The 23339-nt window shown below is 41.4% G+C and overlaps 1 protein-coding gene across 3 annotated transcripts in view; it reads right to left on the bottom strand.

Moving 5' to 3' along the window:
* Window positions 1-4559: 4559 nt before the first annotated feature.
* Window positions 4560-23339, bottom strand: part of EIF4E3 (eukaryotic translation initiation factor 4E family member 3) — a 63286-nt gene continuing 44506 nt past the window's right edge. For all 3 annotated transcript variants that reach the window (XM_059940187.1, XM_059940186.1, XM_059940185.1), the window contains exons 3-7: window positions 19145-19239; window positions 17479-17539; window positions 14818-14884; window positions 10924-11079; window positions 4560-6558 (exon numbers count right to left, since the gene is read on the bottom strand). In XM_059940187.1, the coding sequence (XP_059796170.1) occupies window positions 6512-6558; window positions 10924-11079; window positions 14818-14884; window positions 17479-17539; window positions 19145-19170 (357 nt within the window). In that variant the 5' untranslated portion in view covers window positions 19171-19239 and the 3' untranslated portion in view covers window positions 4560-6511. The remainder of the gene's footprint in view (window positions 6559-10923; window positions 11080-14817; window positions 14885-17478; window positions 17540-19144; window positions 19240-23339) is intronic.

Here is a 23339-nt window from a genome sequence, read left to right on the forward strand (position 1 = left end):
TAGGTGCTGGAATAAACAGGGTTTGACAATCACCACACGTATACCTGGAACCTTATCAAGATGAAGCAGTGTGGTTTATAACATTGCATGAAATTCTAAACCTGAGGGAGTAGAACGACATTTCTATACTATAGAACCCAATTACAGCGTGAGAATCCACGGCAACAGATTAGGAAAGATCTCAACATAAAGCTCTGCAGATTAATGAACACTTAAACAAACCCCACAAAGTTCTAACTTCAAAAAAGGAAGGAGCACCAATTCACAGCAATATAGTCCCAAATTAGAAAACGGCAAGAACTTTTGCATGAAAAGTCCAAACATGTGCACGAAACACATAAATCACTATGTTTTTTCAAGTAAGAAAAGTACAGTCTAGTCTTACCTGATGGCTGCCAAAGGCTGGAATAAAAATTACTGACTTAGAGAAGCAACTTTCACATGTATCTGAACATCAAACACAACACACAATATAAAATCAAAAATAACTGGAACAGAAAACTTTTCAGTCTGACCTTAAAAATACTGAGCAAATCACTAGATGAAGCCAGATCAAAAGGAAGGGCATTACACCAGCTTGTAGCCATATGTGAAAGGGCCCCAAATGCACAGGGCACAGATGGTATACCACGGGGAGGAGGGGGCACAGGCAGATCCAAAACATCAGGCAAATAAACCTGCTTCAAGTTACACAGGTAACACAGTTCAAAAGAATGAATAATTTTGAATGCAGCTGATAAGATTTTAAATTTGGGACAAAGGGTACTGGAGGTGGCAAGGTAAAGTGTGCCCAGTAGTTTAAGCTCAGAAATCCTTTTGTGTAACAATCTCAATGAAACTGAAATCTCGGTGAGGGGACATGCAAAGGGATGGTGACTTGTTATTACTCAATTACTGAGAAGATAGTTAAAACTTTTTGAAAAACCATACAATGGCTGTCAGCCATCTTACCTGATTAAGGGCTCAGAAATTTTTTTTGGGGGGGTGGGATTTAACGTATACTCACAAAGCTAATCGCTCTATTCGAAAATAGAAACCCTGTAACTTAATTTAAATGCTCGAAGTCCTTTAATACTCCCCATTCATCATTTATGTAAACTGCTAAAATTAAAATTTTCACCTCCTAAACCTTCGTTAAAAGTCGCTTCTTTGTATGTAAAAAAAAAAAAAAAGTTCTATAGAGAACTCAGAAATGCTGATATTTACTTCGTTTGTTTCTCTCATGCAAAGTTGCCAGGTTAATAAATCTCAAACACTTGTTCCAAAATAGAAGTTTCAGAAAAATTCTCTGACTTCAACCTGAGAAGTTGAAACTGTCATAAAGAGATCGTGCATTTCGTTAAATGAGTGGATCACTTTTCTCAGGCAGCAACCAAAACAAAAACATTTAAGACAGACTTCTTCAACATTGTGATTTCTGAAGGACACAAGAGCATAGAATATCCAAAAGGCTGTTGTATTGGATATTCTAGTAAGGTACATTCAACACACACATATACAATGGGACTCTCAATTTCAGTAGCAACGATGAACAAAATAATACTGACTTCACAATGACTTTTGCTTATCATTCACATGGTTTAGGGAATACTTTGATTTTTCTGGATACTTCCATGTATCAAAGTATCCTTCCAATTTAGTAACAGCTTTGCTAAGCCACACCTAGGAGTGACAATTAATTTGAGTGGAAATTCACTCCCAGACTACTTTGATAGTCATTTGAACAGTTTTGCGTTATTTTACATGCAATTTTATAGCTCTATAACGTTCATTTAATCTCGTTCAATGATGCTGAACCCCAGATGCCGTAAGACATTATGGAAAAGGAGTTACTGCACATATGGGGTACCTACTTTTTCTGAACATTAATTTCTTTTCCCTTAACAGGCTGAAATGGTATCTAGAAAAGAGAAAAACCACCATTGTGTATTAAAGGTTTTATATTATGCACTTCCAGAGGTGGGCTACCTATTACTGCTTGGGGTCCTAGCCATAAAGTTCTTATTTATGAACATCATTTTCTCAAGTCTAAGTAATAATGGCTTTCTCCAGCCTTCAGAAGGTTGTTGGTATCATACACCCAAATCAGGTCACCTGAGAGAGCTGGTGGGGGGGGCGGTGGCGGTGAGGCTCTCCCCATTTGAAACATCAGGGGGTTGGATATAATCAGGGGTTTGCAAAGTGGGGGGTCTGAGGACCATCCACATTAGAACCGCTGGGGCGCTTGCTAAAAAGGCAGGTATCTGAATCAGAAACTCTAGGTTCGGGGTCGAGAAAGGAAGCACCCCAGTAAATTCTTCTGCATGCTAAGGGATGAGAAGCCCTGGTAGATGATCTCAAAGGTCCCTTCCACTCTAAAATTCTAAGAGTCTGTGAGTTTTAGGAGTAGAGTTGCATCAGCCAGATCTCTAAGAGAGTGACTCTGAGCCTGAATGGGTTAACCTAAATGAGAAGCGCTGTTAGATTTCGATGCAAATGTAAAAGCAGAAAACAAAAACAGAACTGTATCATCAGATGTGTGAGGCATCTATCTGGGCTTTTTTCCTCACGGGAGATGGAGAGGAAGAGCCCCACTCTAACTGCTGCATAAGAGAAGAGACCCCAAGGGGGCTTTCACTGCACTTCCATTCCTATCCTTTTCCTCCTCACCTTCTGACCCCTCTCTGCTGTTGCAGCAGTTAGCTCTCCAGGCATTGACCATCCTGAGTCACCAAACTCTTAAGTAACTTGTCATCATCGGTCTGAATATCCTCTTTGAAGAAATAAACTGTCTACAGGCAGTCCTCTACTTTCATTGGTAACGAGCGAAACGTGACAGAAACATCAATCTAGGAAAGGTGAACAGCAGACTTACATTTTTAAAGGGGAGTTTCATATTTAGAAAGAAAAAAGAAAAGAAAAAAGAATCAAACTCTAACTTTACTTTTCTCCCTTTGGGCACAAGGTTTGCCCACTTTGATGAAATATTTCTGGTATTTCCTATATGTTAGTTTATTTCATTCCTTCTCTTCCTAACTGCTTATAGGCTCAATGAGAGCCTAAGATTTGAGATTTTTTTTTTTAAAGCATATCCGGAGTGCTCTATCTTTGACACATTTTTATTAGGTGTAGGAGAGCTAAACTTCTACTGGTAGTACCTCATCAAATTTTTATAAAACCACAAGAGCAACAGGCAGTGGAATCTTAAAATGATTATACAAACAGACAGAGCTGGATACATTATGCTGCTGAGGCAGAACCGCTGGCGGGAAAGCAGCGCCACCATGTGATCGCTCCAAACGTTGTCAGCTTTGTGTAAATACAAAAGTTGGGATCCTCTCAGAGTTGGGCATTGTGTAGCAAAATGCCCACCTCCTGGAATAATAAGGTTCTTTTCTAACACCACAGTGTGACACTGCTTCGGTCACTGAGTGTGACAGGCAGAGAATGAGAGCTGCTTATAACAAGGGCATCTGATTATGTATCAGTGTATCAATGGCCAGATTGGATCAGATATTTAGTGCGTGATCGGGGTGACATGTTTTGGCGTTAGGGGGACAGACTTTGAGTGTTCCCTGTTTAAGGAAGCCAGGACTGCGGTGTAGCCTGCAGACTTCAATGCCGAGTTCTATCACGCTGGCTAGTCCCCTGTCCTTTCACAAAGGACAATCTCTCTGTTGGTAGATTATACACTATGTCTAGTGGGCCCAATTATGTTCAAAATTTCTTTCAAGTACAAAGTCTTGTGACTATATGTATGATGTAGACATCGGCTAAATTCAAGAAAGTGGAGAAGGTCAGAGTCAAGTTAAGCTCAAAGTTTACCAGAATTGTGTTTTCCTTTCCATGTTTTTTCTCCATCAACTGTATCCCTGAATTTAATAGGCACGTTATATTAAATGGACGTGTCCTCTGTAAACTACACCCTCACTTCAGAAATGCAGAAACATTGTGGGTGGGAGGAACATTAAAACGGAGTGAGTTGGCATTCAGAAAGCGCTTACAAAAGAGAACTGAAATACAGACAAGTTACTTTCAATGAGTACCATCTGTCCTTATTTAATAGGAATGACAAAGACCAGAGAGCAAGCTCTCTGGCTTCTGGATGGCTCTATGCAGAGTCCAGGCTACACCTGCAAAGGCTTGGCTTGGCTGAAAGACACCCAGATTCTACTGCAAGTGCCCCCTTTCCCCAGCAATGGCCGAGCGGGGGACGCCACCCTAACACTAAAGTCACGTGCCCCACAAAACATTTCCTTGTATCTACAGAGAGTATTAGCTTCTTTAATCCAAAAAGGTAATGAGAGGTTTTTAAACTGATTACATCAGCTTAGTTCATACACTGTCTCTTAAGAACTAAATATTCAATTAAAACAATTTCCAAAGCAAAATCTGACAAAATCCTCTCTTAGGGTAATTTAGATGATAGGTTTTTAACTTGGGCAAATTAAACCCTTCTCACAGTTGGTATTTTCCACAGGGTCAGAAAGAGTGGCACAAGTTCTCTGGGACAAAAAAACCTACTTTGTGTGTTAAGCCATGTTTCGTGATCATAAACAATAGAAACTAGAAAACATTAATGGGAGCCTAACATTCCTATTCCTTTTATTTTTTTACTTCAAAAGCTACATACATGCAAAACTTGAACACGTCATCACAATGCTTTAAATAAAGTTCAAAAATAAAAATACTTCAACATCCATTTACTTATGGAAATATATATGACAATTATAATGAAGATAAGTCAATTATATCCTTTTTTCTACTCTATCAGAAAAATACTTATATTATAAAAAAGAATTTAAATTCATGCCCAGAATATTTTTTTAAATCCTTGATCAATAATTTAAAAACAAGTTGGATGTTAGTACAATGTTTAAAAAAATAAAAGTTCCAGGCTTTTGAAAAATGGGTCTGATATCCTTATACCTCATTTTGAAATCACTGGAGAAACTCAAGTTTAGAAACAAAGCATTAAAAAAAAAAAGAAAAGCCATGATCATTGTTATTATGGTTGATGTAGTTACTGATGCAAGTGAAGGGCAGGACTTTTGTAAAAAGATATTGTTTCAAATCCTTTAAAATGTTTGCATGGAGGATTTTATTTACAAACACAGGTTGCGGGCTGGAAGTGGCCCCACCTCTCTCTGCTGGTCAATACTGCAAGAGGAATTAAAACTCCTGGGTGCAATGAAGTTTGGATGCACCGCCCTTCTGTGAAATGTATAAGCATGCCCTAGCTCCCCTGAGTCCAGAGAAAAGCCAGCAGGAGGAAGCGTCTCCAAATGGCCCTGCCTTTTTCAGGTAGACGCAGCAGGAGGCTTGGCAGAGTCGAGGGAGGGAAATCAGAACATTCTGAGTGTTCCAGAGGGTGGTCATTTCCTTCTACTAAAACCGGTATTTATTTGGTAACATAATACGATGTATCTCAACAATTCTAAAAATTAATGTGAACAGAATTGCATTCAGAGTTCAACTTTGTGAATGTTCACATTCATCCTGGAAATGAGATTTAACTTCTGCTCCTAAATGAAAAAGGCAGGGGAAAGCTGCCCAGACCGGAGAATGATTGATTATTGGAAACGACACACAATACGAAGAGTAAAAGGGGATCATTTAACAAAATGTGTCTGAATTGATTTGGAAAGCCCTAAGTGGGTACACACACCCAAAATTTAGAAGCAGCTTAATTCAAACAATTAAAATATCACCTTCTCTTTAGATCAGAAATTATAAGGTTTCCTACTGAGACAAACCCTTTGCTACCACTCTAAGCGCCTCCCTCTGAAAAGGCCAAATTGAAATTCTGGTTGGAAAATATTTCCACAGAGGGTCCAAAGATCTACAGTTTGATTTATATCCTGATACTCAACTGCGATTATAGTTTTCATGTTTGGCAACCCAACTATTATTTTCCTTTCATCTCGGAAAAAAAAAAATTCTTAAAAAGGAAAAATACAAGATGTGTGTGCTCTCAGCGAAAAATCAGATTAAGTAAGGTTTTTCTTTTCCCTGGGACAGAAAAAACAATGCCCAGTGCACAGTATGTAGGAATGTGTCACAACAAATAATCAAAAGACAGGTTTCACCGAGCTAGTATTCCTCTGAGGACAGTGTGGTTTTCAAAAGCAGTATTGTCACGATTATGCATATTCTCATTAACTAGGTACAGCAGAGCTACTTAAAGGGAAACCAATTTCTTGTGCCTCAATGAAAGGGGAGTATAGAAAACAATAATTAGACTGAATGAGGAGTTTAAAAGGGCAAAAAAAAAAAAAAATTGGAGTGAAAAGAACAGAGAATTCAGAAAGAAAAAAAAAAAAAAAGCAAGTAATGTGACGGTAAAAACCCACACAATCTCCCTCCACCCCACCTGCCACTTTGAATCCTAATTGCTCAATCTGCAAGGGCAGAAACCCACTCTAAATGGACCAGCATCGGGCTTCGGCAAGTCTTCTCTTCACTCTCCCTCCTGTTAAGACCGTTTCCAAAACCAATCAGCAAAGGACAAAGAATTCTTTACAGAGTGCAATTAGTGTTTTCCGCGTCCACCTTCAAAAGCATGATGCTCTTCATGGGCTAAAGGACAGAAAAAAACAAAAAAGAAAAAAAGGAAAGAAAACTTTAAGCAAAGGATGGGGCAACCCTCCTCTAAGGCATCTCATTCAGTTTCCCCAAATGTTGGCAAGAACTCAAATACCTTTGTGTGCCAGTAACTGTTAGCTAAGGCGTGCATTTCCTGAGAAACGTAATAATGAAAATTAAAACAAGGAATAAACAAGCAATGGGCATGCTGCCTGTTCCTTCTTGCAGTGCCGGAGAGGATGAGTAATCCCAACAAGCTGATGAAGAGGACACGCTGGGCTGCCAGCAAATTCTGTAGGGAAACGGCCCCGCGGACGCAGTGCTGGGGGGGGGCCTCACAGAACCAAGACAGGGCCATTCACAAGCTTATCTTTAAAAATAAAACAAAACAAAAGTAAAACCAAGCTGAGAACAACACAAGGAGGGTAGCCATTCTCTTAGGTCCTCCCCTACCTTTAAACACCCTCTGTGGGCAATGAAGTTTCATTAAATGGATGGGTCTTTTATTTTTCCCAATCACGTTTTTTTTTTTTTTTTTCTTTCTTTCTTCTTTTTTTCCAGCCCTACTGTCTGGCTTGCAAAATGACTAATTAAAATTAGGAACTTCAGAATAAAAAATGATGCTATGAAAAATATTTTCCAAAGACTTAAATTTTTATAAAGTGGAGGTGGGAATTGGGAGACCTGTGAAATATAAAATATTTCCTCCAAGGCAAAAGGCCAAGTTTGAAAATCCACTTCCTGGACTTGGTTAAATCCATCATCATGAAGCAAGGGCAGATCCTCTTCTCTCAAATGGAAAAGTTACTGACTTGGGGCTGAAAAAGCCAAAGGCCACTCAGGTTCCCCCATGCTTTGTCCCCCCCCGCCCCACCCTAGGAAGGATGTCCTAGGAAGGCAGACATGGGCTGGCCCATCTCACCTTCTAAGCCCCTCCTAAGTCTGTATTTTTAAGATGGACTAAATTCTTCAGACTAGTGTGTGGTAGGGGTGAGGCGGGGAACAGGACCATGTGCCCTTTAGGATCATCATGGTTATTCACCCAAACCTGATCTTTACTTGGATAAAACACTGAGACAAGCACACTTTACAGCTCCCGGGGTTACCTCAGGTTGGCCCAATTCCCAAGGGTGGCCAGGAATCCAAGCTGACTTAATTGAACATTTCTCACATGTAGAACTTTATAAATATTTCACTTTTTATATTTTTTTTTTTCTTTTTAAGAAAGATTTTTAAGACAGACATCGAACAAAATGTGGCCTGCTCTTCTATGAAGTATATCATTGCTACTGGGTCAAGTGTGTGGGGGTGCCCACAGACCTCTTAGCGATGCTGGACCCCAAATGATAAATCAAGAGATAGGAACTGTCCACAGATTTTTATTACTTCTCAGTGTGAGGGACAGTTTGGGGCAGTCATAGTTAAGACAGTGCAATCCTGATGGGTCACGGAGATGGGAACAGAACATTCATAATCGGGAGAGTTCTGGGGAACAGGGAAAAGTTCTGTGGGCCTTAGGTTAGCCTTGGTTGAAAGGGAATATAGAAAAGGTCAAAGCCAGGAGTCAGCAAACTTTTTTCTGGAAAGGGGCAGAGGATAAACAGCTTAGGCTCTGTAGGTCACAGGGTCTCTGTCTCAACTATTAACTCTACCCTTGTAACATTAAAGCAGCCACAGATGATATATACCCCAACAGGCATTGCTAGGTACCAATACGCTTTATATACAAATACTGAAATTTGGATTTCATACAATGTTCATATGTTACAAAACGTAGTTCTTCTTTTGATTTTTTCCAACCATTGAAAAATGTGAAAGGAATTCTTAGCTGCAGCCCATACAAAAACAGGTGGGAAGGGGGCAGATTTGGCTTGACAGTGTAGTTTGCCAAACTCTGCTCTAAACAATTCTCCCATCAGAAGACATTTGTCATTCAGCTGCTCTGAAGAACCTAACAGAATTTGGCGGGGGGAGGGGGTCTCCATTCATTTAAGTTTCCCAGTCAAGTAACCGAACTGTATCTAACACACAGATAACTTATCAACAGCCTGACCCTCAGCCACCCGACTGGAGGCCCTGCCCAAATTCATTAGGGCTCTTTCTACGCGGGAAAATCTCCCCTGTCACGTGGCTCCTGTAACAAGACTGAGGAAAAGCGTGGAGTTGGCCATTTCTGACCTAGTTCACCCTACCACCCTACCTGTTCTTTACCCACCTACCTAACACCCTATCTGTTCTTTATCAAGCTGTGTATAACAATTCTGCCCAAAACCTCATTTTTCCAAATCAATTCTGCAGCATGTGGTGCATAACCCTACTGAGTAAAGGACTGCCTGCTTTATATAAAATAAAGACAATTGCTTGTTTTGTCCAATTCCAATTTTTATTTGAATAATCTTTGAATTTTTAAATGTCAATTTATGCCCTTAAAATATGCATTTCTACTAAGACCCGCAGCCAGTTCTGCCTAACTCATGAACGTCACTATGGCCTCTACATAAATGTAGACGCCCTAAAGGGCTCCTGATCTGGGGAGCTGCAACGTCCCCTCCTTTGTCTGGCTTTTTTCTCCCCCCGCCCTCCCCCAACCCCAGCCATCACAACAATGAAGTGATGACTCATCCTTGCTTAGTCTTACCTCATTATTGCCACTGCCCTAAAAACTAGCCTAACCGCTCAGTGGCCCGATTGCCTCTGTGGCCTAAACACTCCTATCATGTGTTGAGCCTGCTGCTACCCTGCGTGTTAGAATTTTGAAGCAGAAGGGACCTCGGAGATCATTTAAGACCAACCTTCTCAATAGTTAAGATGGGAAAGTGAAAGGAGGAGAAACCGTGACTTGCTCGAGGTCACAGTGTTGAAGTGGGACAAAAATCCAGAGTGCCTGTATTTACCACTCCAAATTGCTTTTCTCCCCTTTGGAGTCAAATGTGGAGAAGGTTCTAAGGAGGTAAAGAATGTGTTCGCCCCGTTCATAAATGGCGGCGAAACATACTTCCTTTTGGAGAGTTTCTGCTGGAGTTAGTCTCGTGGAGTACAAAAAACAGACCCTCGGTGAACTTTCAATTAATGTCTGGGCTGAAAATACAATTAATGTTCCCTATGGAGTCAAAATTACATCTACAAATGTGCGACTTCCACACGGCACAATCAATAAGCAACTTCTGCAGTGCCATCCTCTGTCTCTTTTATTTAAACTTTCATTTAAAATTCAGATGCTAAGCATCTCCTGAATATCTGCAGCAGCAGGTCTGTCCCACTGCTTAAAATCTAAATCACTGGGCCTGTGATTATATGATTGCTTAGAGGGAGGCCTTACTCTTCATATCATAGTAAGACAATCACAAAGCAAAATTTGACTTTTTTCTTCTCCTTTTTGACAAGGGGTTGGGAAAAGTGAAACGCTAATAGAGTATGTTTCACTAATACTAAGATGCACTCCCCACCCTGCCTCCCCACTGCACATATGAAGACCCCCGGAATCAAGAATGTGCCATAGTTTAATTAGGAGCCTTGTATTTTTCTTTCTTAGTAATACTAAAATAATACTTATCATCAAGGGCATCTTAGATTCAATGAAATACCGTGGTTTAAAAAAACTGGGTTACTGACTCTTGGAATAGTTTGGGGAATAGGAAATTCATCATATACGTGTAGGGCTGTCAATCCTTCTCTCTAACTCACTGGTAAAACTGTAACCCGCAGTTTGATCTACCAAACATTGGTTTAATAGCACTAAGCTGTTTTCATTATGAAAAAGATGACTTTTTCAAAAGAGCACACAAAAGCAATGAACATGAATCATGATGGAAACAATGGGTCCACACACCTATTCATACTGTTAACACTTCACCACTATGCGTGCATTCTCTTCTGTGTCACAGTCATCCGTAATGAGGACGTATTAGCATTTCAGTAGAACATTCCATCATGCCTGTGCGCAGAACGAGTTCCTCCACAAATACAGATGTTATACATTATAAATCCCTGTTTGTGAAGGGATGATTGAAAATCTACCTGCCAGCTCATATAACAACTTTTTTTGTTATTGTTGCTTCAAATTGAAGGTAATTTTTTCTGAGAGTGACAAGTTTGAGATCAGGTTTGAATTTTTGAAATAACAAAAACAGTAAGTATCTCCTTTTCTGATCCGTGTGTTTAGGCGACAACTGAAATCTCACTTTAATTTCTGAGGCTAAAGTTTTTTTTTAAACGCCCTTAAAATGTATTTTATTGAATTATTTATTGGATTATAGAATTTCAAGCGATTCTCCCTGCACCTCATTGGCAACACGGTTTCTGGCTTTAAAAGTATGATAGAATAAGCTAGAAAGTAGTAACTGGAAATGAAGCACTTACGTTTATAAAATACGGCTTTAAAAGATATGTGGGGCAGGAGTTCATAGATCTTTTCTAAAACGGTGGCTTCCCCCACTACAGCGGCATTTACATTCCAGACTTGGACGACGTCTTCGCGGTCCCGGACACTGACACTAACTCCTATTACTTCGTCATCTGAGTGGAAGGAAGGGGGAAGAAAGAAATGAGTGATAATTTCAAGTCCGCTGGAGTCGGTTGTTTAACACTTATCATTTTATCTGTAAGGTGCAGAGAAGATGATCAAGACAAGGTGGCACGAGAGAACCCGTGATAAATACTGTTTCTAAGGGGAGTCGTTGGACAAAAGCAAGTTAGTGGGCAAAAGCTGTAGCAGTCACATCACATTTATCCGGCGACTTAGATAAACAGAGTGTCCCGGCCAAACAAATTTTCCAGACAAGTAACTTACCCTTCTTAACATGTTACCGAAGCTTTGGACTATTTCTTACTCTGTTTTGATGAGACTTTTTCAAGTTGCATAATGATCGGCCCTCTGAAAGCCAACTGAACTCACATGAACTTTTCCTCGATGCTTGGCTGTCTTTGTTAAGAACAGCAAGTATTTCTCCCGACTTCCTGCCAACCATTCAGAGATCTCGGGTGGTTAGTGCTCTAGGCCCCAACACTAACTGGACCCAGACTGTGTGTTCCGAGTTGCTCATTCTGCTTTCTGTGGTTTTGCTTGACTGCTCCTTTCCTATTAATCATCCCTGCTCTTGCCTGATTCTCCCTAGCCATTCCCCTTCTGGTTTGGGCATCTTAACTGTGGGCTAGAGAATCAATGACCATCTGTTGGCCCTGTGTATAAAGTAAGTATCTTCTAAGTGTGGCCGTGTCATTAGAGCACTTCGGCAAATGGGCAGGAAAGCATTTATCTACTTTGATTAATGTAGGTTGTTTTTTGTTTTTGTTTTTAACTAAATTCTGGATTTGGGGCTGCCCTGTAGGTATTCGAGAACGCTGGCTGCGTAAGTAGGATTGTGTACTGTCCTACGGAGCCACTTTGTGTATAGTAATTTGCAGCAAAATGACAGGAGTAAAGACTTGACTCCTGGTATGCATGTTTGCGGCATCTTACTGAACTAGGGTCACCCTCTGCCCTTGCACACTCAGCATCAACGAGTGAAACGTGAAAGATGAGCATTATCAAAGTTAGGAAATTTTGCTTCAGTTAATATGTTTTGCCTAATTTTCCTTATTTACTATAAATCTGTACCTCTCAGTATTTCTGCTATCAGTTTTTCCGTGTGTCTTCTGGAAGTTAAAATGTTCCAGCATTTAGATATAATTTAAATGAGGACCTGTCCAATTACTAAAGGAGTTCATCTTCGGTAAAGTAATTCCTCTCTTTCCTCCGTCCTTCCCTTCTCTCCTTCATTCCCTTTTTCCCTCTCTCCTTTCTTTCCTTTGTAAATAAATTTGACTCTGGCTAAATGTGTATGACGTGACACTGAATAATTCCATATATAGAAGTGTTTGAAAGCAGACAAAGTCAGTCGAAGGTGTCAGAAGTTGGGCTTGTGGCCACCTTTGCGGGAAGGGAGGGTGTGGAGAGAGATTCTGGAGGCGAGTAACATTCTGTTCCTTGATCTGGGTGCCACTTACAGGGATCTGTTTACTTTGAGAATAGGTATCAAGGTATACACATAATAGTTTGTGTCCTTCTCTGTATACATGTCACATTTAAACAAAAATTTCCAAAAGAGTAAACAGTACCTGATCATGGCTATCCACAGACACTGATTATCCCATCAAGAAATGTGTCTTATATAAGTACATGTTTCTTGTTTTCTCGTTTATCTTCAAAGTATATTTGCTACAGCTCAATGTTAAATTCTATGTGAACAAAAAAATCATCAAGTGAAGAGGGAAGCTTTGGCATTTACCACTTTCAAGAAGAGTCATGAAGACACTAGCTCAGCCTTTCAGGAAAAGAGCAGCCTTTTCCAGTCTTTTTGTTTTGCCCATTTCTACACTATTGGTCAGAGGGTACTGTAGCTTTACGGGTGCTGAAAACGCTGAACTGTCAATATTTCAGTCTGGCCTGGCTTTTGGTACCTACGTGTAACCTCCTAGCACAGCACATTCAGAAAGGGCATGGTAAAAAGGCTGCAGCCCGTATGCAAAAGGAGATCCACCGGCAAACGTGTAATATTCATAAGCAGAATCAACCAGCAAAAACCCTGATTATTTTAGGGTACTGGCAGCACAAGACGTCAGAGCCAGGAGGAGCCACTGTTTGAAGATGGGGGACGTGAGGACCAGAGAGATGAGCTGACCTGCTGCAGTGGTGGAGCTGGGTTAACTAAGAGCGAACAGTTAATACTTAATGGTGCTCTCGTTCCAAAGTCAACCGCAGAACAATAGGTCTTCTTTGCTCAATCCTGCCTATTCATTATTACTTAGACTATTTTCCCTGGTTCTGGAAACAGGAATAATTCATACAGAAAACTTCCTCTCCCAGGGATTTATTTGTTTATAATTACATCAAAGATGCATTTTTGACTACATATTGTAAAGTTGCTACCTACCCCCTATTTAAACAGAAGGAATCTGTACTTTTAAGACAATTTCATCTTAACCCAGGTTCTGTCTTCAGTGAATAAAAAGAGGTGTAAGAATTAAGGAAAACAAAAGTAGAATGATTGAAACTGTTAGTGAGGTAAATCTGAAACCTGCTTGGCACTGGCTAGGCCTATAAGGGTTCCCAAAGACAGAACCAGTTAAGAAGCCTGAGGGCAAATCAATCAATACCAAATAGTTAAAAAAAAAATTGTAGCTGAAAGCTGAACAGGAAAAATGTCATTCTAAATGTTACCTCAGAAGCATTCAGAAGGAACTACCCAAGAAGAAAACAAAACTTTAAACTAGCAATTCAATTTTCCTCTTTCAGTGGTTTCATGACAAAAACAAAGCAACATAAAAATGGGGTAAGGGATTAACAGGTACAAACTATTAGGTATAAAATAAGCTACGGGGATGTGTTGTGCAGCTTGGGGAATAGAGTCAATATTTTGTAATGACTACAGATGGAGTATAATCTTTGAAAATTGTGACTCTTTATGTTGTGCACCTATAATTTACGGGTTTTGTACATAAGCTATACTTCAATTAAACAAACAAACAAAAAAAGCAAAATAAATGTATTCACAGGGCTCTCAGAAACTCACTCAGTATTTGAGAACAGAGTGAGTCTTCAAGTAAAGTCTTCAAAGTAAAGTCCTGAAGACTTAACATTTTAGCCCCTATTGTCGGATCACAGGCACTAATAGTGATTCATCCCCGCCTCCCCTTTATCTCTCACTTCGAGGAGAAGGGACCAAGAGAGGGACAGCACGAAGGGGCGAGGAATTGAGAGGGGCAGAAAGGACTGTGCCGACCTAACTACAAACTTCAGGTGACAACAAAGGCACTGGGCTCTTCTGGAAGAATTGGAACTGATGACGGAAACCCACCACCAGTGGTGTTAGGAGCCCAATGTCAAATTTCATTTTCTTCTGGAACAAATATAAGGCTGTATGTCAATTATACTTCAATTAAAAAAAAAAAGTTTTCCTTCTTTTCTGCCTATTTATTTTAGACAGATGGTCATGGATACTATGAAGATGAGCTATAAGTGCAAAAAAACATATAGGCATATACACATATGTATATCCACGTAATATACACTTATGTAAATATACATATGCACATACACATATAACATGAAAACGCCACGATCACATGGGAAAAAGCTAAGTAACCTCATAGTTACAAAATAAGCAACTCCAAAATATGTAAAAAAGGCAAACACACAGAAACAAAGCTCAGCAAGGAACAAGCACAAGCCAAGCACACGCGAGCGGGGACGGCCAGAGCTGAGGGTCTCATTACCTGCGACGGCACAGTCTGTGAACTGTTCCCCGATAGTTGCTAACAACAACTCTTTCCAAACTGTGGACTGGTGCGGGAAAAGAATAAAAAGCAAAACAAAAGAAAACCAAAGAAAAGGAACACATACACATTTTTAAACAATTATCTTCAGGAGCTACCCAAGTCACATTTTCTTTAACCTCTCACGCCCTTTCCACGCCCGTATCTGGAGCCCGCAGACATCGCTGAATCACAGGCGTAAACGCCCACGTGGTGGCATATGTTTGTATTGTTTTACACATCGCTTTGCACAGAGAGATACAAGGGATCCCAAGTCACAAACTCTGTGTCCACAAAACTGTGGGGTCCGAAGCCACAAAACTAATCTCTAGTTGCCACCTCTGATGAAGTTGAGAACAACGTGGGAAAAATGCATTCAAATGACCTACACTTTTCCAATTTCTTTGCCTCTCACTGATTCAAAATGTATCAGCTGGTTATAAGTGAATGCTATTAGGACCATCCTTCTCTTCAAAACCCTTTCCTGCTTTTCCTGCAGTTTATAAGGTACTTCCAAGGTTACACAAGTGAAGAACACTTAAAGAAATTTCTGGTTTACTGACTACCAGAGATTTGCAGATTTCCATTCACTTGAAGGTATTTTGTTTCTGCTAAGTGACTGAACTGTGGTGTGTGTGTGTGTGCGCGCACGTGTGCATTTCCCTGGAAGAATCAGTGCACGCACTACTCCACCTCTTCCCTATGAGAAAACCTTGAGCCTCTTCTACCCAAGATCCCCTAATGCCGTCCAATCAACAGCCAGCATCCACGCACAGGTAACTGGAGGCCTCCAAGTTCTTTCTAGTCACTCCTCCTCGAAAAGTTCTTGGTTCCGTATCTCTTCCTTGTCATGGTTCACAGGCCCTGAACTCCACCAGAACCGGGTTTGAATCCTGATAGCCGGCTTAGAGCTGTACCCTGGGCAGGCTATTAGCCTCTCTGAGCATCAGTTTCCTTCAGCGAACAGGGAATAATAATAGGACCGACCTCCCAGGGCTGTTGTGACCATCAAATTAGTCAACAAATGTTGCGTTCGACGGGCTCAGTACTGTGATTGCAACAACAGCACTGGAGATGTAAGATCCATTCCATAAACAGCTGTGTGTTTGCTCTGGACCAGGCGCCCACTATATATTAACTATAATAAGAGTATGTATTATCAAGTTCTAATGAGCTCAAAGCAGCCTCGTTGAATTTTTAACCAAGACCATAGCAGTTAACCAGCATGACTTTTCACTCTCAAGGAGGGTTTTTTCTCTTTCCTAGACCCTCCGTCTGGTCTACCTGTCTCCCACCTAGAAACCATCCCTTCTGTTTTTTATCTGTCTCGTCTGCAGTCTCTTACGCTATTAGGAACAAAGATGAGTGTTGAGAGCAAGTTAGGGGAAGGGGACGTTCCCTCTCCTGCTGTGAATTCCGAGGAGGTTGACCCACCGGATTCCCACTGGCCAGCAACAAAGAGAGGGCTGAGCCGCTTGGGATGAGGACACTTGTGCAGATGTGAAAGCGTTATTATTTGCGACTGAATGTGGTCAAGTGAGCTGACAAGGAGGGAGGACAAACTTGTCTTTCAGCTACCTTTCAGCCAACGCTGACATCATGATTGTTTCTACCAGAAGTCAATGTCTACTGCAAGTAAATAAAGAACATGGCAAGGGAAACGTGTTCTTATGGAAATTCAAACCAACTTTCTCTCCTTTTAGGGGGGCAGGAAGAGCTTCACAGGCCTTGCTTGGTTTTCTGTTTGCTCCCCTGACGTTTTAAAAATTATATATGCCAAATACTAGCCAAATCTCGTAGCTACGCATCTTAACGATAGTTTGCACCTTTAACAAACAAACTGGGTCATGTCTTTAGGTTTGTGCTTATCGGGAAACGATGCAAGGTCAAGCCTATGGGTCCCTGGAGATGTTTCAGTCCTTTGAGCTCATCCACATGCAAGAAACCATGAAAAGGTTAGACTGGGCAGCATGTGTCCTTTCATCCATCTTCAAAGGCGGCTTAAGAATAGATCTGAATGCTCTTTTCAGTCAGTACAATGAACTACAGCCCACTCCTGGGAAACCCAGGTTTCTGAGGCTTGACCACTGCCAACCAGCACCTGAGCAGGCCGTGCCATCAACCAGGGTTTCATCAACCCCAGAGGGAGACTGGACACAGCCTCGCGTGAAACCCCAAAGAGCGGTGAGATTCAAGGCCTCCCACGCATCCCCACTCTCTGCGCCACGGTCATTCTCAGAAGTGCTTGTCGCCCCGGTGGGGAAGCGACGAGCCTTTGCTGGGAAGGATCCTGCTTCTCACAACGTAAACCCACTTCCACATGTCGGTTACGGCTGTGGAGGACGTGACAGCCCTAATCAGCTTTTCTGTCAAGTTTATAGGCATGTCGCTGTTCAGAACTGTAAGATACAGTCACACTATTACACCATTTCTACAGAGACTCACAATATATTTTCAAGGTGACAGTGTGAGGCAGAAAACCACCAAGGTCAGAATAGAATCTCTCACCCCCAGTCCCGTTCTGAGTCTACCAGGCGGACTGTCTAAAACGCACAAGAGGTTCATCGTAAGCAGTCAACAACCCCGAACTTAGCTTCTAGAAAAGGATGAGAACAAACCTACCGTGCTGTCCTTGGGAACTTTCATCTTCCATACGCCACCCTTTGCATTACTCTCCTCTTCCCTGGATCAAAGACCAATGTTCACAGTTACAATCACGGATTAAGTAGTGCTACATACATCTAGTTTAACAATGGATGACATTAAAAACAAAAAACAATGGGGCATTCTGCAATAAACTCTCCCCGGTTCGTTTTACTGGAAACAGAAGCAGATGAAAGAAAAAGGAAGGGGATGGAGATGGGGAGGGAAGAAAGTGGGATTCAGGGGCCAAAAGGGTAGGGAAGGTGATGGGGCACCAGGTTCTCATCCGCAAGGAGGTGGTGATGAGAGGTTCCCTAGACCACCCGGGGGGTACAAACTAATACAAGTGCTTCACATGTGTGAAGGCCTTTACATTTCAATGTCATGTTCCTGACATCGCCTCATCTGATTCGCATTTCAATCTTGTGTCATAAGACTAATGGGGGACTCAGCCCCGGTAGAGGACATCTGCTGTTTCCCTGTGTAGTAACTGCTCCCTCTTCTGGCAAGAGCACCCCAATTTCCCTTTAAGGAGCTACTTGTCCCCTACTCTTATGCCAGACCCTTTCTGATATGGCTGATTCCATATCCTAGCTTGAAAGGTGGGCTTATGACCCAGGTTTGCTTCCTAGTCTTTATGATTGGCCAGGGATGGAAAGGCAACCCACACTGGGCCGATGAGAGCCTGCCCTGGCATTTTATTGGAGCTGGTGAATGCTGACATTGACAAACTTGTAGGGCTTAAGACTGGAGCTTATAAAAGCCATTTTGTCACCACAAACGGGAGAACCTGCCTGAAAATTAAAACAAGGCAGAGAAAAGCAAAGCAAGTCTGAGGGAGAGTGTCAGATTCCTAATAAGAATTGAGCACCCAGATCTGCCCAAAATCAGCCCTCCCGGTAGACTGTTTAGTTACAGAGGCCAAAAGATTCCTTTTTTTCTTTTTGGCTCAGTTTACGTTTCTGCCATTTGCTACCAAAGAGCTAAGATATATTCCCATTTTATTAATCAGTAAATGGCTTAGATCAGTTGAGGGACATGATGCAAGGATTTACTACTAATTGGGACTCCAGCCTAGGCAAACTGGCTTACTGTCCTCCACCCTCAACACTACTCCAGCTATTAAAGAAGAAAAGACACCGTCCCCTCGACCCTGGGCCATGATCGGTATCATACACTTTCTATGTGGTCCACATGAGGTATGTCTGAGTTTATATGATCTTTGTTCATAAAATAGATGTGGGTACCACATCTGTTCCCTCATCTCCCCTCCAGCCTATAAGCTTTTTCACTCCACTGTCCAGGTCATTATTGAACAAGTGAAAGAAGAAACCCAAATTATGCCACACCCCCATACAAAGACCTGCATGGCACCTTCAGCGAGCTAATGAGGACCTATGTATTGTGAGACTGCAATGGGGTCCTCCATGTGCGGAGGCTGAGACACCTGGTCATCACTCTGGAGCACACGGGGAAAGGGGTAGAGGGAAGGGGTCTACTTCAAAATTAAATCATGGCTAAAATGACTCTGCAACACCACCAGGAGAAAATTACTTTGGCGTTCCAATTTGGCATGAAGTTATTTTATTACGTTCACAACCATTTCCCTCCCACCTTAACCTCAAACTATACAGAAGACACTTACCAAAGTGGTCGCCTCTCTCCTCTCATTAAATGATAACTACATCTCAAAGGCAGGCTAGTCACAGGAGGAATATTATTGTACACACTCCAGAATATCTTTAAAAGAAAAACACTTTGTTTAATACACCCAGTATTGACTTACTGTGCCTCTAGCTTATAAAATTAATAATGCATTAAAGAAAAATCAGATTCTCATTAAGTCCTATCCATTCAAACTAGATTTTTCTCAGTATTCCTTGTAATTTTCTGCTAGAAAATGTAACATAACACTAAAGAATGTTCTTTTCTGAAGGCAGGCTAAGTTGTACGCTTCAGGAAGCTATGGTTTAGCAAACATCCCTATGCAATGTGTCTCCACATAAAACAGGGTAAGGATCTTGCTAATGATTTTTCTGACAGGTATATGGCATCTAATAAAGCCTGTAGTGCTGAATATATGTACTGAACCATATTTCCTTATGACACAGACTCTGTCTTCTTTCTAAGCCTAGAAAGAGTGTGTTACACTTTGGACTGGGGGATGGGGTACAGAGGAGGCAAGGAGGGATCACCTCATGTGCTCTGTCCCCCTTCCTTTCCTCTCCCAGAAGGAAAAGGGAATACCTCAGCTGCCAAAGCCACAAGTTGCCCAAGATACACGGTGTTAGGAATTCCATGATTGTGTGTTCTCCAAACTCAGAGAGTGAAACCCAAGCCCCCAGTACGATGGAATTAGGAGGTGGGGTCTTTGGGCATAATTAGGCCATAAGGATGGAACCGGCCCCCCACCCCCCATAATGGGATTAGTGTCCCAACAACAAAAGGAAGAGAGTTAGCCCTCTCTCTCCACCATGTGCAGATATAATGAAAAGATGCCCATCTGTCTATAAGCCCAGGAAGACTACCTTCACCAGGACTTGACCATTCTGGCACCCTGACCTTGAACTTCCAGCCTGCAGAACTGTGAGACATCATTGTTTGTTGTTGAAGGCACCCAGTCTATGGTATTCTGCTATAACAGCTGGAACTAAGACGCAGGGTGGCTGGTAGTCAGAAACAGATTACATAAAAATAACAGAGTAATAGTAACAATGAGAGTAACAGAAGCAACAGTAATAGGGCCAGGATTTGGTCTATGGCTTTTACGTGTTTCTGTAATTTATCTTAACGACAACCTAATTAGGAGGTACAATTATTATTCTTGTTTTATAGATAAGGAAACTGAGGCACACAGACTCATCCTCCCAAGCACCACGGTGTGGTATGACCATCAGGATTAGGACAAGAAGTGAGTTTACGAAGAAGAAAACCCTTCCCAGTTTGTTTGGAATGGCATCAAGAATCTCTACGCTACGAACTCTACGCATAGAATTACTATACAAATGAAAAACATCACTCTGCGTGGTGAAGTAAGTCAAGGGTGGTTGTCTGGGTCTCCTAGTGTATCTGAGGAGACCAGAACAAGCAATAGAACAATTAGAAACATGAATCCAAGGGCATCATGAATGGAGCAGCATAGGTGGAAGGACATTTTATCGATGTTGAATGATAATCCTTATGGGTTGTTTGAGCCCACGTTGTAAAAAAACTGAAGCCAAATTAACTGCAAGGCCAGCACCAGGGAATGATCAGATAAAACTGAAGGCAAAAAAAAAAAAAAGGCAAACCACCTGACAATAGATTTATTAAGAATACCTTATAAGAACCTGCCATAGAGCACAGGGAACTCTACTCAATTCTCTGTAATGGCCTATATGGGAAAAGAATCTTAAAAAAAAAAAAGTGGACATATGTATAACTGATTCACTTTGCTGTACACCTGAAACTAACACATTGTGAATCAACTATACTCCAATAAAAGTTATTTTAAAAAAGAATATGACAGGAAAAAAATTTTTTTAATGTCAGGAAAAAAACAAAAAATAAACAAAAAGAATACCTTGGGTCCCTTATACTAAAACGGTGCTAATGTAGGAAGTAACTGAAAATAGCTCTGTAGTAACAGTAGACCCTCAGACATCTGTCTTTGTGGAGATACCCACCTTATAAATGGTTTGCTATCAGTGCAAATGATAAGATTACCGCAATATTTCAGTTATAGCCTGTGGTGTGGGTGTGAATAGGCAGAGCTGGAATTTGAGGCCAGGCAGTTGGATTCCAAAACCTGCATCCTTACCCACTAAGCTATTTCCTCTGCAGATATTACTACATATTTTCGGCACATCTTTCTCCAGTCCTAGAAGCCATGGACCAGGTCACGAGGTCATGGATGAGGTCACAGAGTGAGGGGCACCTGTTGAAGATGTTTTCCCACCAGCACGTGCCCTTCATCACACTGATTATGCCACTGCCTTAGCTCTAGCCTAGGACTTCTGCAATGATGTGGCAATGACCTGTGCAGAATTTATGGACACACTTATGCTAGAATATACATCTCTGCTTCCACCAAGAGGACTTTGGTGCCAGCAAACTTCAAGTCTCCTAAAAGGCATACCAGGCCAGAGCACCTGCCCTCACACCCTTGCCAAAGTTCTCAAATCCTAACTTTTCACCCAGTGTTTGAAGCACCTTGGAAAACACAACAAAATGCTTCTCCCGTTCCAAAGGTGAGAAAATCACACTAAGGATCGTGCTACAGTGTGTAGCTTTAGAAGCTTCTCTTGAAAACCCAGACAACTGATTTTGTTAGTCTTGGCAAATCTGAGAGGAGGAGATTACAGCCCAAGAAGATACAGTGAGAGACTTCACCCTGACCTAACGTACTTATTCAAGTGCATATTTGCATGTTTCTGCATGAACACAAAATGAGAATGAAATATGCGGTGACCTCATTGAAAAGAGCCCCATGAAAGTCCGTGGCACTAAGTCGGTCTGTTTCCATATTGCAAACCTCACGCAGTGTGTGGAATATTCGTCAAGCATGTAGGATGGCAAAAGAGCTGAAGGAAGGAACCTGGCACCACACAGCTCCTTAGACCTCCTTCCTCGCCTGCGGAAGCGAAAGCGCTGTTTCACTGGAAACGTGATAATTCCTGGTCATATGCTCTGTAACATCCTTTTATGTTTGTTAAAGCATCTAAATTTTACTACAGATAGAACCTTGCAAACAGATTTCAAAAGCCCTTAGACTTATAATTAATTCTAAGTGGTCTGCAAACAGTAGATTTCAGTAAAACTAAGCACAATGTTTATTACTAATAATGAAGCGTTTTTTTCAAAAGCCTTAATGACAACCCGAGGAGAGGGAGGGAAGTCAGGCATCACTTACTCAGTCAACACGTGAGGACACCACGGAAGACAGGTGCTGTGATGAGTCCCAGACGTGGTCAGCTTCACTAGACCACGGTGTCCACTTAACAAATCCCCAACCTACCAGCCCTGATTGAAGCAATTATGCTCCTCCCAACGGTCTTTTGCCAAATAGATAATCAATCATTACCAGGAAAACTGGCAAATTTCCTCATTTTTTTACTAAATGTTCTGAAGGAAAAAAAAAAAAGAGACTATACTTGAAAATACTTGAGAAGAAAAGATGTCGTGTGGTGACAGACAACACAGTGTTAAAAAAAAAAAAAAGAAAGAAAGAAAAGAAAAACATCCAGCAAATACACCTCCAAAAAACCCAAGAAATCCAGAATTTCTTCCGAGGGTCATAGCATATAAATCTTTGAAAGTATTTTTGAAATTTTAAACAAACATTTTCATTCCTTAGGTATTTCTAATTGGCTGGGGCTTGCATCCCACCAAGTGAAGCAATGGTTTATGGGAAGGGCAGAGCCCAGAAGAAAGGCAACAGAAGAGCTTAATGGATGTTTTTTTAATTCACAGCAGACACAACAGGCTGAAAGCAAAGTGTTTCTGGCCTGGGAGAGCCAGGTAGTGGAGAGAGAAATGGGTTTTGCTTTGCATTCCAGAGGGCTTGACTTCAAGTGAGAACCAAAGTTTGGAGGACTGATGGGGGAGTGGGCAATTGGAGGACTGATGGGGGAGTGGGCAATTTCTCACCACGCAGTTAAGTCAATGAATGAAAAACAAAGTCCGAGTTAGGGAGCTAAGTGGGGTTCACACATTGAGAGAACAGGAGAAAAGTTGGGGGAAACAGCAGAGCAGTGTGTATTCGGCTTCCTGGGGAAGGCCCATAGGTATATGTTTATTGATGTTAATATTTTTCAGTGCACAGGGCTTTCACTTTGGTGAAAACCCAAAGACGTGATTGG

This window comes from Balaenoptera ricei, chromosome 11, assembly GCF_028023285.1.
Source record: "Balaenoptera ricei isolate mBalRic1 chromosome 11, mBalRic1.hap2, whole genome shotgun sequence".
NCBI lineage: Eukaryota > Metazoa > Chordata > Mammalia > Artiodactyla > Balaenopteridae > Balaenoptera > Balaenoptera ricei.